The sequence below is a fragment of the Bidens hawaiensis genome, unplaced genomic scaffold (genome assembly GCF_021521415.1).
Source record: "Bidens hawaiensis isolate Kalapana, Puna unplaced genomic scaffold, B.hawaiensis_p1.1 tig00022873_1, whole genome shotgun sequence".
In the NCBI taxonomy this organism is placed as follows: Eukaryota; Viridiplantae; Streptophyta; class Magnoliopsida; order Asterales; family Asteraceae; genus Bidens; species Bidens hawaiensis.
In genome coordinates this window covers 160,555-172,627 of record NW_027493568.1, presented here as the reverse complement: position 1 = coordinate 172,627, position 12,073 = coordinate 160,555, and the positions used below count along the sequence as shown (strand labels likewise).

Below are 12,073 nucleotides of genomic sequence, written 5' to 3'. Positions count from 1 at the left end.
GAAATGCTGTTTTGTCTTCATCACCCGCAGCCATGCGGATCTGATGATAGCCTTTGTAGGCGTCCAGTAAGCACTTGAATTTAAATGGTGCCACAGCATCAACTTTGAGGTCAATTTCTGGCAGAGGATAACAATCCTTAGGACATGCTTTGTTTAGATCTTTGAAATCAATGCACATCCGCCACGTTCCGTTGCTCTTGGGAACTATGACTGGGTTAGCAACCCATGTCTGATAGCGGATTTGACGGATGATCCCGGCTTGTAAGAGGTACTGGACTTGCTCGTTCATTGCCTTTGTTTGTTCTGACCCATCTTTCGTTGTTTCTGAACAACTGGTGTAAACAATGAGTTTACCCTTAATTTGTGTTCCGTGATAGTCCGCGGGACACCAGTCATGTCCGCGGGCTGCCATGCGAACACATCAACATTTTTTGATAATAACTATTTCAGGAAAGTCCGCACAATCTCGGAGATAGCAGGTCCAATTGTTACAGTTTGATCAGGGAAATTTTTGTTCAAGACCCACTTTTCTGGTTCAGTTCTCGAATTTTGCTTTGGGATCTTGCTGGGTTTTGAGCTTTCGGTTGCGAAGCAATGTCGATTGACATGAATTATTGCTATACCAGTGCAAGTCGGAACTCCTACTGCACCATGTGCTGTGGACGGATGGGCATTGAAGTCACCAATCGCTTCTCGTCCGAGAATAATATCATGTTTTGATGTTGCTGGTAAAACCAGAAATTCGACCTCCTCGGTTCTTGAATGAACTCCGTCACTTAGGGTGACTGGAAACGAGATTACCCGTCGTGGATGCATTATTTCCCCCCCAAACCCCGATACTGGAGCGTGGATGGGTTGCAATCTTTCTTTATCTTCTTCGTCAAGTTGCTTAAAACACTGTTCGTACATGATGTCTGATGTACTACCGGTGTCGAAGAAGACGTATTGGGAGCGATAATGTCCCGAGAGGGCAGTAATTATCAGGGGATTCTTGTTGTTCGGGCCCCCTTTAATTCGAGGGAAGATCACTGGCTCGTTTTTCCACTCTTCGTCATCAGATTCCTTCCTCTTAATCCCTGTATTGAACTCGCCTTGTATCATATGGACATTCAAGTCTTTAACTTGCTTTTTACTCGGGCCCTGGATGTCCCGAGCGGGTGTTTTACCATTGTCAGGTTTCCCATATTTTACCAAGTGTTCGAGTTTTCCAGATTTAACAGCCGCCTCAATTTCATTTTTCAATGTTCTACACTCATTCGTATTATGACCAATGTCGTCATGATACGAACAATGCTTCTTAGAATCCAAGAATGATCTTCTTGTCAGTGGCTGTGGCTTTCTACATTTTATATTCTCTGTAGTGAGAATTTCAGCGGGAGTCTTTGAAAGAGGAGTCCAATTGTTGGGACCCCGGTTTGAGGGTCCCGCTTTATTCTTGTTGCCTATGAGGGATCGTGCATCAAATGGTTTTGGTGCTTCCGTACTTGGCTGAAGTCTCGACCAGATAGGGCCTTTAGCCTGTCTATTAGGTCTCGGGGTTTGAAACTCGACTTTAAATTTTTGCTTCGGATTACCGTTCCTCAAAGTTTTTTCAGTGTTTGCGTATACCTTTGTCGCTGTCATAAGATCGTCCCACTCTTTTGGCATTCCATCTCTGCCGGTGAGGGTGCGAACTAAATCATCGCACTTGACATTTTTGCGGAAGGCACCACGAAGCATATCTTTACTTATCCCACCAATGTTCAAGCTTTCATCGTTGAATCTGGTGATAAAATCTTCTATGGACTCGTTATCGCAGCGGAAAACATCCAAAATTTCTGACTGATCTCGTGTATGTTTCTTCTGCTGGCTGAACTGTTGAGAAAACTTTTTCACCAGATCGTCCCAACTAGAAACCTCCCCGTCAGGTAATTTTTCAAACCATTCTCTTGCTGCCCCTGTTAGTGTCAATGCGAACATGTGACACCAATAGGGGAGCGTCCAACCACTAACACCACCTACTGCTATAAAATTCTGGAGATGATCACTTGGATCAGTCATACCATTATATTTACCCACTGATGTAGGTATTTTAGCATTGACAGGGAAGGGTGCTGTAGCAATACTTGCTATGAATTTTAATTTTCGGCAAAGGCTGCCGGACGATAAGGTTTAGTGAAGTCTCGTTCAGCGTTACTGTGATACTCAGTGTGGCGGACTATGTCCTGCGGACGACTACTTCTTGCCCGTGAGCTCATCCTACTATCGCCGGTATACATACTGTATTCTCCCGGCTGATAAGTTGAGTCGTAACTATCAAATTCTTCTAAGTAAGATGACATCCGCATATTTATGCGAGGACGAGGGCGTAACCTCGGTAATTCGCCAAACTCTGATTCCGTCTGTTGGCTGTAACAGATTTGACTTCCTCTTACTATTGGTGGAGGAGAGGGAGATCTCCTGGGACATTCCTCATAATTCAAAGTGCGGGCATGAAATCGTTCATCACGTTTTCTGCGCTCATATTCAGCCACCAAACTTTGTTGTTGCACATGAAGCCACTCCTTGGGAGTTAGCTTTCCTCTAGATTTTGAACTACGTTGATGAGACCTCGCCAAGTCAGAATTGCCCGAATCATCTTCCAGATCCAATACTGACTGGTTACGGCGAGTCTCTTCCGTAATCCGTCTAAGGTTACCCAAATTTGAACCTTCCGGTGCCGAGCCACGTCCCATGTCTATGGGAGTAGGACCGGTTGGTGTTGTAACATTTTCTAGGGTAAAACCCCCAGGTGTTACATTAGTGATTCGTGATCCCGGTGTTGTGACACGCTCAAGAGTACGACCACTTGGGGTCGTAATACGTGCAAAAACACTAAGACCCGGAGGTGCTACCGTGTTAGTTGCACGTGAATCAGGTGTAGGGGTTCCCGTCGTCCCTTCAGGAAGTTTATTCATATCAAACGAACCAAAAAACCAACGAAAACTATTGTTGTTGTAACACAAAACACGGATGACGCCAATGAAGAAACACGGATCCACTCCCCGGGTATGGGTCCTGGATCCAATGAGTCCACAGGGTACAATATGATAACTACTACCACGATATGAGTAAGACTTCCCAAAGTCCAATGATTGGAACCTGCAAAACAGACACCGTGAGTCTCGTTACAGGAAGGACAAGAGGGGGGGGGGGTCTTCCTGTAACCACCCTCCGGCGTGAGAATAAGTAATGTTCGTAATAGAGAAAGTACTGAAATATAAAGACTAAGTGTAGTCAAAATGTAGGCGAGTGAATGAATACCTCATACCGTTTGACAAAGTATTTATAGCCGAAGGATGATGGAAGATGATTGGGGCAGCTGTCCTCTTCTAGAAGACCTTTGATAACCGCTTGGACACGTGTCCTCTTGTGATAGGTTGGGCTATACGTCTCATGTGCATGAGTATAACAACTTGGACACGTGTCGCCAAATGATAGGACGGATCGCACCCTGGCCATGTGCACGGTTATAATAACCTGGCCAAGTGTCCTTTGTTCATTGGTTAGTATGTCACGTATTCCCCAAGTAAGAATCATGAACCTTCTTCTAGAGAGTACTTGAGTGATGACAGCTGTCCCGCTGGCACTGTCTTCCGGTTGTTTAGGCGGACAGATGTCCTGTCTTGCAGATGACTTTTGAGGATGCCAGGATGCTTCCGCGCGTGTTATGAGGATGTTCCTCCTCAATCGTGATATGCGGGTGATCCATGTGTCCCGCGGGTGGCTTACAAGAGGATTCTCTATGACCCGCGGGTGGTGCTTAAGGGCATTTGGGTCTTTTTGGTACCATACCTCTACAACAGCAATTAATGAATGTATGTATTCACATCATCAAATTAGTTCTTGTTCTTCTTCTATGGATAGATTCCATCTAATAATAATAATAATAATAATAATAATAATAATAATAATCTACCTATACTAATAAAAGAAAATAATTCTGACACATGTCATTCTGAGGTTGATTCTCATTATCTAATACCCTCCAAAATCACTTTCTATTGATGGAATAGAAAAAAAAAATATTGGTTCTAAATATAGTATTAATCTCCATTGATTAAATTATTAATGCAATAAATTATATTCTAAACATACTTAATATAAAAATATATTAATATAATAATTATGTGTCATAAATTTATTTTCTTTAAGATTAAAATGCATATATAAAAGAGTTTATGTTTAAAAAGTACATTAACATTTAATTTTTTGAGACATCTTCATATTGAAGAAAACTATAATACACTTTTTTTAAACAAATATTTAGTCTTAATAATCATAGACAAATCTTCCATTTTTTATATTCATTATAAGACTATTGTGATAGTTGAACAACAGTGTGTTTATAAGGACAACATGAAAACTGTTTAAAAAAGAAAATCTGGTGTCTTTTTTGCCTATAGCCGGATATGAAACGTATAAGATTTTTGTGAAAGACTTTTGCTACATCTCTCACATCGAAAAACCTCATTGTTTTAAATGTTGCTTCCAGTGGCATTGCTTCATTATTGTATACCGATAGTAGAATAACTCATTCTTGATTTAAAATTTAAATTTTTTGATGATATAAAACGACTATATTTGTAATACATTTTTTACATAATATAAAGAGACTTACTTATATTTTTTTATTTGTATTAAATTATTTATTGTAATTTATATATTAATTTATTTCGTGTAATACACGGGTTTTTAAAGCTAGTAATAATAATAATAACAGATATTCTGTTGTGTTTATTATTATATTTCTAGTACCATCCATCCAGTTTGGTAATTTTGATCATATCTTTGCTTGCATGAACCATGATTGGAGCTTCTTCTATACAAAATAATATTCATTTCGATCAGGCCTATTTCCTTTTTCTCTTATTATACAAAATAATATTCTATTCATTTCGTATTGGTACTCTCAAGTCAAGTTCCTCCAAAACCCTAACCCGGCCGTTTAGTTAGAAGTAGCATTCATTTGAAATTATCAATGAGTTGTCTTTGTTCAGTTATTTTCCCTTGCTTTTCACATTAAACACTACTGTATATGATTAGGATTCAGGAGAAGATACAGCTGTTGGATAATAAACTAATGTTCACTTGATTGCACAGCAAAATTGGATAGCAACGACCATAAATTAAGGATTTATTATTACGTATTCAATACATTTAGTGGAACTCAGATTAATATCTTCCTCTGTTAACTCTTCTGACTCATCGTCTGTCTGTCTGTCTGTCTGTCTGTCTGTGTAGATACTCAATAATAAATCCAACTTGTCTTGTGCGTGAATCTGATTCAAGTATGGAATTCAACACTTAGGAAGTTTTGCTCTCAGTCTTCACTCTTTTTATCACCCTGTTAATTATGATCAGCTGCCCAAACAAAATGATGGCATGAATATTATTAAGATGATGAGTGGTGGAGTCATTCAACACCTGGGAGGGATGGCACTCCCAAGGAGTCTGCGCTGAACAGAATGCAGCCTCCAGTTGAGTACTTTTGGTCTTATCTTTGCACAAACTTGAATGCTAGCTGCTATACACATATTTCATTTTTATTTATTTTCATCTGAATTCTGATGAAAGCTCGTACTAATCACAGATTTTTCCTGAAGGGAAAGCATATGCATGTACCTCCGAAGATTTTTCCTGAAGAGGTGATGCTATCACAATGAGTTACAACCAAGATCAGAAAGGAGTAATTATGCATGCTGAGCTTGAAGGTACATTGTTCCTCTCTCTCTCTCTCTCTCTCTTGCACTTTAGATTTGTTTCAAAAAATGTTGACGTCTGTTTCCTTTTTTTATTTGCATTTTAAATATCTTTTAATGCCAAAAGTTCTATACAATACAATTTGGTCTATGAGAATATGCTCCTTTATCTCAACTTTCTAGTGTTATCTTCCATCCTGTGAAGCTTCACATGGCACTTTGTTGCTACTTGTTTTGACCATGAGAAATACTTGTATCATTCGTCATTTGGTCCTATTTGAAAGACAACTATATACCTGTTCAACAACATCCACAAAACTTGTGTATACAATATATGGCAAGTGGTCTATTCTTTTACTATTTTGGCTGATCAAAAAGCATGCTTCTCTGGCACCTCACGTTAGGACATATTACCAGGTCTTCATAGTTCATACCCTTCTTTGCGCAGCTGAAATCAAACTCCATGTACTTGATGCTAGTACGAAAGCACTTCATGCTAGCCTAGGCAGATAAGTTACATCATGCCATGTCGTCTTGTATACACTTTTAAAGCTCACTGAACCACTAGAAACAGATTTTTTTTGTCAAGTAAATAATGATAAACGGTCATGATGGCTGAATAAGTGCATCAGACGAATCACTAGTCTAATCAAATCAATCCTGTGCACAATTGTACTTTTGATCAACTCATTCTTTCTAGAAACATGCTTTTTTTAAGCCGCCACATAACTCACTATGTTACCTACTGTTCTATGCCTATATGAGGAATTCTTCTAACTAGTTCCCCACATATTTGAGGCACTATTAATTGTAAATTACATTATTAGGTAGTTTAAGGTTGTAACTTGTCAACTATTTGTTTAACCACATCATTAGGAGTTTAACGAGCCGAGCCCAAGCTCGACTGGACTCGAGCTCGGCTCTTTTCGACTTATGGGAGCTCGGCTTGTTTCGAGTTTTTTTCAAAAGCTCGATCTCGGTTTGGGAGTTGTTTTTCAAGATCAAGCTCAGGCTCGGCTCATTTATAATTTATTATTTAATTTGTATATGCTTTTAATATATATATATATATATATATATATATTTAAATATTTTGTGACCAGCTATGTTTTTAACTAGTTTTACATATTTGAGAAAAATTTTAAACGAGCATAAGCTCAGCCTGAGCTTGTGTAGTACCTTAAACGAGCCAAAGGTCGGCTCGATCTCGATATGTAGTGTAAAATTAATACACAAAAGCCCAAAAAAGGTAAAAGTAAAACTTAAAAATACACAAGCCCTGTTAAGGCTCGACGAGCCTAAACGAGCTTCACGTACAAGGCTCGAGCTCGGGCTCGATAACTAAACTAGCTTTATTTGAGGCTCGGGCTCGGCTAGAGCTCGAAAAAGCTCGGCTCGTTTTGAGCTTTTTGTCGATCAGAGCCCGAGTAACTCACTAGCGGCTGGACTCGTTTGCACCTCTACACATCAACTTATTTCATAACAACTGTACTCAGTAAATCCTACAAATAGCATAGCTATTGCCTATTGGTAGGGTCTGGGGAAGGTTCGATATAGGTACTCAGTCTTAGAGCGACTAATCCTTAATTTTTTATCCTCTAAAGCCGGTCCTCGTTCTTCGAAGCTCGCGTCATCTCATTTCATACCTGAGTTTATATTCGGCACGACTATACAAAATTACATGTTCTGAAATGAAGCCGAGAAATAGTAAAATTTACTTATCTGGTTTTTCTTATTATCAGTTTGTTGTTTATTATTATGTTGTATATTTTCGTGCTGTCCATTTAGTTTTTGTTACTCCAGTCAGGCTGAGCCATCTTCTTTTCCTTTTGGGATTTTAGGGGTATCTTTATAGCCTACTTTTCCTAAATTAAAAATGAAGGTTGTGTTTGCTGAGTTGAACTTTGATTTTGAACATATACAGGTCTAGTTTTAAAAGGTAGTTAGGGATCTAACTTGTCTCTTAATCCTTTTCACCTTCACATCATAGTTAATAGTGCTCACTACAGTGCGCTTCATAGCGAAGTGGTACTTTCCCGCCATCTGATGTATAGTGCCTCTATAGCGCGATATAGCGATTATTAGGGTTTAATTGCTATTAGAGTCGAGTTCCTTCAAGCCTAGGGGTGTGCAAAAACCGAACCATACCCGAACACAGAACCGATAACTGAAAACCGATCAAACCATCCATAATCGAAGCTCGATTAATGGTTATGGTTAAGGATCCTGCCATAATCAAAGCTCAGTTATCGGTTTCGGTAGAGCGCATAAGTTGAACCGACTTTGAACAACCTTATTTAAATCCTAAACGGTCCTCACATTCAAGGCAAAAGCCATAGCAAAAACGAGTCTATAACATGCTTCCATTAGGGTTTAGTAGCGAAAGCAACTTGTTTTTTGAAATTTTTGCAGCGTGCTCTCCAAAACCACCATAGGCTCTCACCAAACCCTTGCAGAAGCGACATGCTCTCTAAAACCATAGCAGCCGCTACAGTCCACTTCTCACCACATCCATAGTACCATATGCTTCATATTCATCATAGTATCATATGGTTTGCATTCAACATGCGATTAAATTCCAAACCCCGCCCACGTTCTACCACTTGCTGACGTTGGATCTCATGTATATAAAACATAGGAAAGGTAATTATATATTGATTGTGTGTATAATAGGGTTACATAGAGACTATACTTATATAAAGAATAATTTTACATCTCATACATTTTAGATATGGTAATTATATAACAAATAGTTGTAAAAGGCGTAAATGGTGAGCCTTGGGCTTGGGCGCAAGGCGCTTAAAAAAAGGGGCCGAGATAAGCATAGGATAAACATACTATTTTGGGGGATTTGTACATGTTTTAGGCTTGTTTAGTGATAATTTAGTATGGTTCGATGTCATTTTTGGATGTTTTAGACCACTTTGTCTGGAATTTGTAGAAGTTTGCCAGAATTATCAGAATCAGAGCATTTGACAAGAATCTCACAGGAATCTGGCCGAATCTTGCCCTGAGGCGCTAAATCGCATGGATGACAGCAAGGCACTTTCCCTACGCCTCGCCTCGTCTATGGGCTTAGCCACGCTAGGCACACGCGTGAAGGGCTTTTGACAGCATACGTCTAGTAGTCTCCAACAAGCTAAGGACGAGAAATGACCTGCAGTTTGGAATCTAACGAATGTGTTGGATTTATTTCTAGTGAGATTTTTGGAATTTTAATTACACTTGATCATATCAGCAGGTCCAAGGATGAATTGAATCAGAGATCAGCAGAACAGGCATAACACTGATAATGAGTCGATTAAACATCAGTAGGTCGGTAATGAACACAGATGTTTATTTTGTTTGTTCAATTATCTTCAGCAGTTTCTGATCGAACATGTTGTCTGATTCGCATCTGAGATCAGCAGTTGCAGTAGTTGCAGTTAGATTTCTTGTATAGCAATCCCTAATCAAACAGTAGACGTCGCTACTATTGAATCAGTGGGAATCAGCCGCGCAATAGGGATCATCAAACAACAGCTGCAGCTGGTTGACAGTCAGGCTCTCATGAAGAACAAATTATAGGATCCGATTTCTTGCACAGGAACCAACATCTAGTCTTTGGACAGCTGTGATATCTCACAAACAATAGGGGGTCCAGATAATATCACTGGCCTAGTAGTTAGTAACTAAACTTTCCCATTTGCATGTTGATGATATGCATTGAACTTGCAAAATTATTATGCAATCTGGAAACAACTATTATTAATTAAATATGCTAGTATAGTTAATGTTCATTTATAGGTGAGTTTGGTTTAAGATTATTGTAGTTATGAACAATTAGTTAGCTTTTTTGTTTTCTTCATTTATGAGGTAAAAGTAGGTAAAAGTCAAGCCGGGTTTGGTAAAAGAACCGGATCTGATGCCCGATATCCGCCTTTTTACTTTCTATATAATGGTTAGGAATTAGAGGGATTGCATTCAGAACCCTAGACTCATAAGATAGCGGCCGACACAACCTCTCTATCCGTATCCTCTTCTTCTGCGGCTATCCTCAATTGATCATTCATTTTCATTGAAGAGCTGTTGGATCTGATCGGCGTGCAGCGTGCTCATATATCATGCGTTTTGTTGAAACTTGGTACGGATATTCACTTCTCTAATCTTTTTAAACAAGATCTGAGATCCAGATCCCCTTTCTTGCATCTTTGTATTCGATTTTTGTTCTTTTCACAATGTGAATTTAAAGTTCTTATGCTCATATCAAGAAAATTTGTTGCTGTATTTGGATGGTTTTGACTGTTATACTTTCTACGCTCTCTAGGTCATGTCTTCAATTGTGTTGAGTTGGGATTTTTTTTCTCGTTCTCTTTGTTTAATTAAATTTAGATCTGCTTGGTTTAATTAGTTTTTTTTGTACAGAGTTAAATTTTTTTTTTGAACAGCTATACAGAGTTAGTTCAATCTAATGATTTGTCGGTGGTTATTTAATTAATTTAATTATCTTTTCTTTTCAAAAGGTCATAATGTTATAAAAAAACCTTGTGTGCTCATTAGAGGATCCATAGGACATTACTGTTATACGAGTTGTCTTTTCAATCCATGTTTTATATCTTGTTATAGGGTTATCCAATTGCCATTTTTTTATGCTACTACAAGGTTTACTAGTCAATGCGTTTTTTTGACTTTATGAACTTCATAAGTTGATCAAAAAATCGCGATTACAAGTTTGTATTGTTCAACTCAATTCTAAAAACACTCTGTTTTTTTCATTCTATTTGTAACATCTATTTTTTTTTCTCTCTTTAAAAAGCCTAAAGCAGTCAACTTTTGTGTTTATTCTTTGATATAGCAGTGTTCTTGATAGACCTGAAAATCGAAGACAGATGGAACCCGAAAATCAAAGACAGATGGAACCCAAGACCTTAAAAAAAACGAGAAAAGTGGGCCAACCTAGAAGATACCAACAAATAGATGTGCCACCAGTTGAGGTCTCTGCCACACCGGCACAAGGCGAAGGTACTTTTTTATATAAAATGTTAAATAAGGTTACAAAAATCACACTGTTTCAATAATATATTGTTTTTATAAACAAAATGATTTATCAGGTCCAATGTTGAGTGGGCTTGGACGTATGGTCAACCCCGACAGTTCAAAAGTTGATGGGCAGTCTACGTCACGTAGGCTTGACCTCAACAGTGCGACAGCTCCTGAAGTGATTGTGGACACTGATCCTGTTAATGTCTCCTCTAGGGACCAAGCAGATCTTAGCTTCGGTGGATCTAAGAACCGGGCCCCACATGGGCACAATGAGGCAGCTCCGCCTAGGGTGACAGGAAAGAGTCCAGCAAGTAGAGCGGCCCATATTGCATTAGAATACAGAGGAGGACCTGGTAACTATGGTCTAAACTTTGAGCATAATATGAAGGTGATCCACCGACTCGAATGTGAAAGCCTCATCACTGCACATTTTAGAGAGAAGCTGTTGACATGGTTCTGCTTGAGGGCAACCGAGCATCATCGTAAAGTGGTGAACGCGTTCGTCAAAATACTCAAGGATGACCAGAGCTTGGCAAGACAGTTGGAGCACACATTTGGTGGTATCATTGACGCTGACCGGTAGAGCAGCCTGACCTTAGAAGTGCATCTCATATTTTCTTAAACCAATTTATGAACTTTTTCATTTTTGCCGTTTTACATTTGAAGTATTTGTTTAATACAATTATGTTGCAGACAGATATAGTTGATTATTTATGATTTTCTTCATATACTTGATTTACTGCTGAACTAAATGCGTACAGATTTGTTTAGTTAGGTTATATTTGGTTGTAATTTGTTACAAGGAAAGATGATTATGACCTAGTATGAATACGAAATGGGTTCAACACATAAAACAACATGGTGCATACATGAAAATGCAAATAAATAAGATATTCTACTGTTGTTCATCCGAGCAATCGGTCAAATGCGAACCCAAACATTTGACATGAGCCCAGTTTAATTCCATAGTTCAAGATGTACTCATGCTGCACCAAACAGGGGTTGATGATGATCTATAAGTGCCTTAGACTTGGTCCCCTAAATTTTTTTACAATTAACCGAAACCATAACCGATTAACCATAACTGTTAAATCCGTTTCCACCTTTTTTCCAAGGTTTTTAAAAATCAAAAGTCAATTCTGGTATAATGGATGTATTTTAGCTGCAATATTTTTTTTTATTAATTATGCAATTTCTTTGAATATAAGAGAGGCCTGTATGTTCAAAAAATTTACAACTTATTGTTTGTTGTTAACTTGTGTTGTTAAGGGATATATGTTGGTTTGACACTTCATCCACACGTCTATTTATCTATACAATGAAGATGATCA

General features: G+C 38.5%; 1 protein-coding gene across 1 annotated transcript; it reads left to right on the top strand.

Moving 5' to 3' along the window:
• The first annotated feature begins 10,588 nt into the window (after positions 1–10,588).
• On the top strand, positions 10,589–11,624 carry LOC143566358 (VIN3-like protein 2). Its single transcript, XM_077053086.1, has 2 exons — positions 10,589–10,721; positions 10,811–11,624. Exons 1-2 carry the CDS (start codon positions 10,589–10,591, stop codon positions 11,323–11,325), a joined length of 648 nt encoding a protein of 215 aa, XP_076909201.1. The 3' UTR covers positions 11,326–11,624.
• Positions 11,625–12,073: the final 449 nt, after the last annotated feature.

Excerpts from the sequence above, each read along its gene's own strand:
- LOC143566358 (XM_077053086.1), top strand. The coding sequence starts at position 10,589 with ATGGAACCCGAAAATCAAAGACAGATGGAACCCAAGACCTTAAAAAAA. Across the intron at positions 10,722-10,810 it reads CACACCGGCACAAGGCGAAG|GTCCAATGTTGAGTGGGCTT; the intron begins GTACTTTTTTAT and ends ATGATTTATCAG.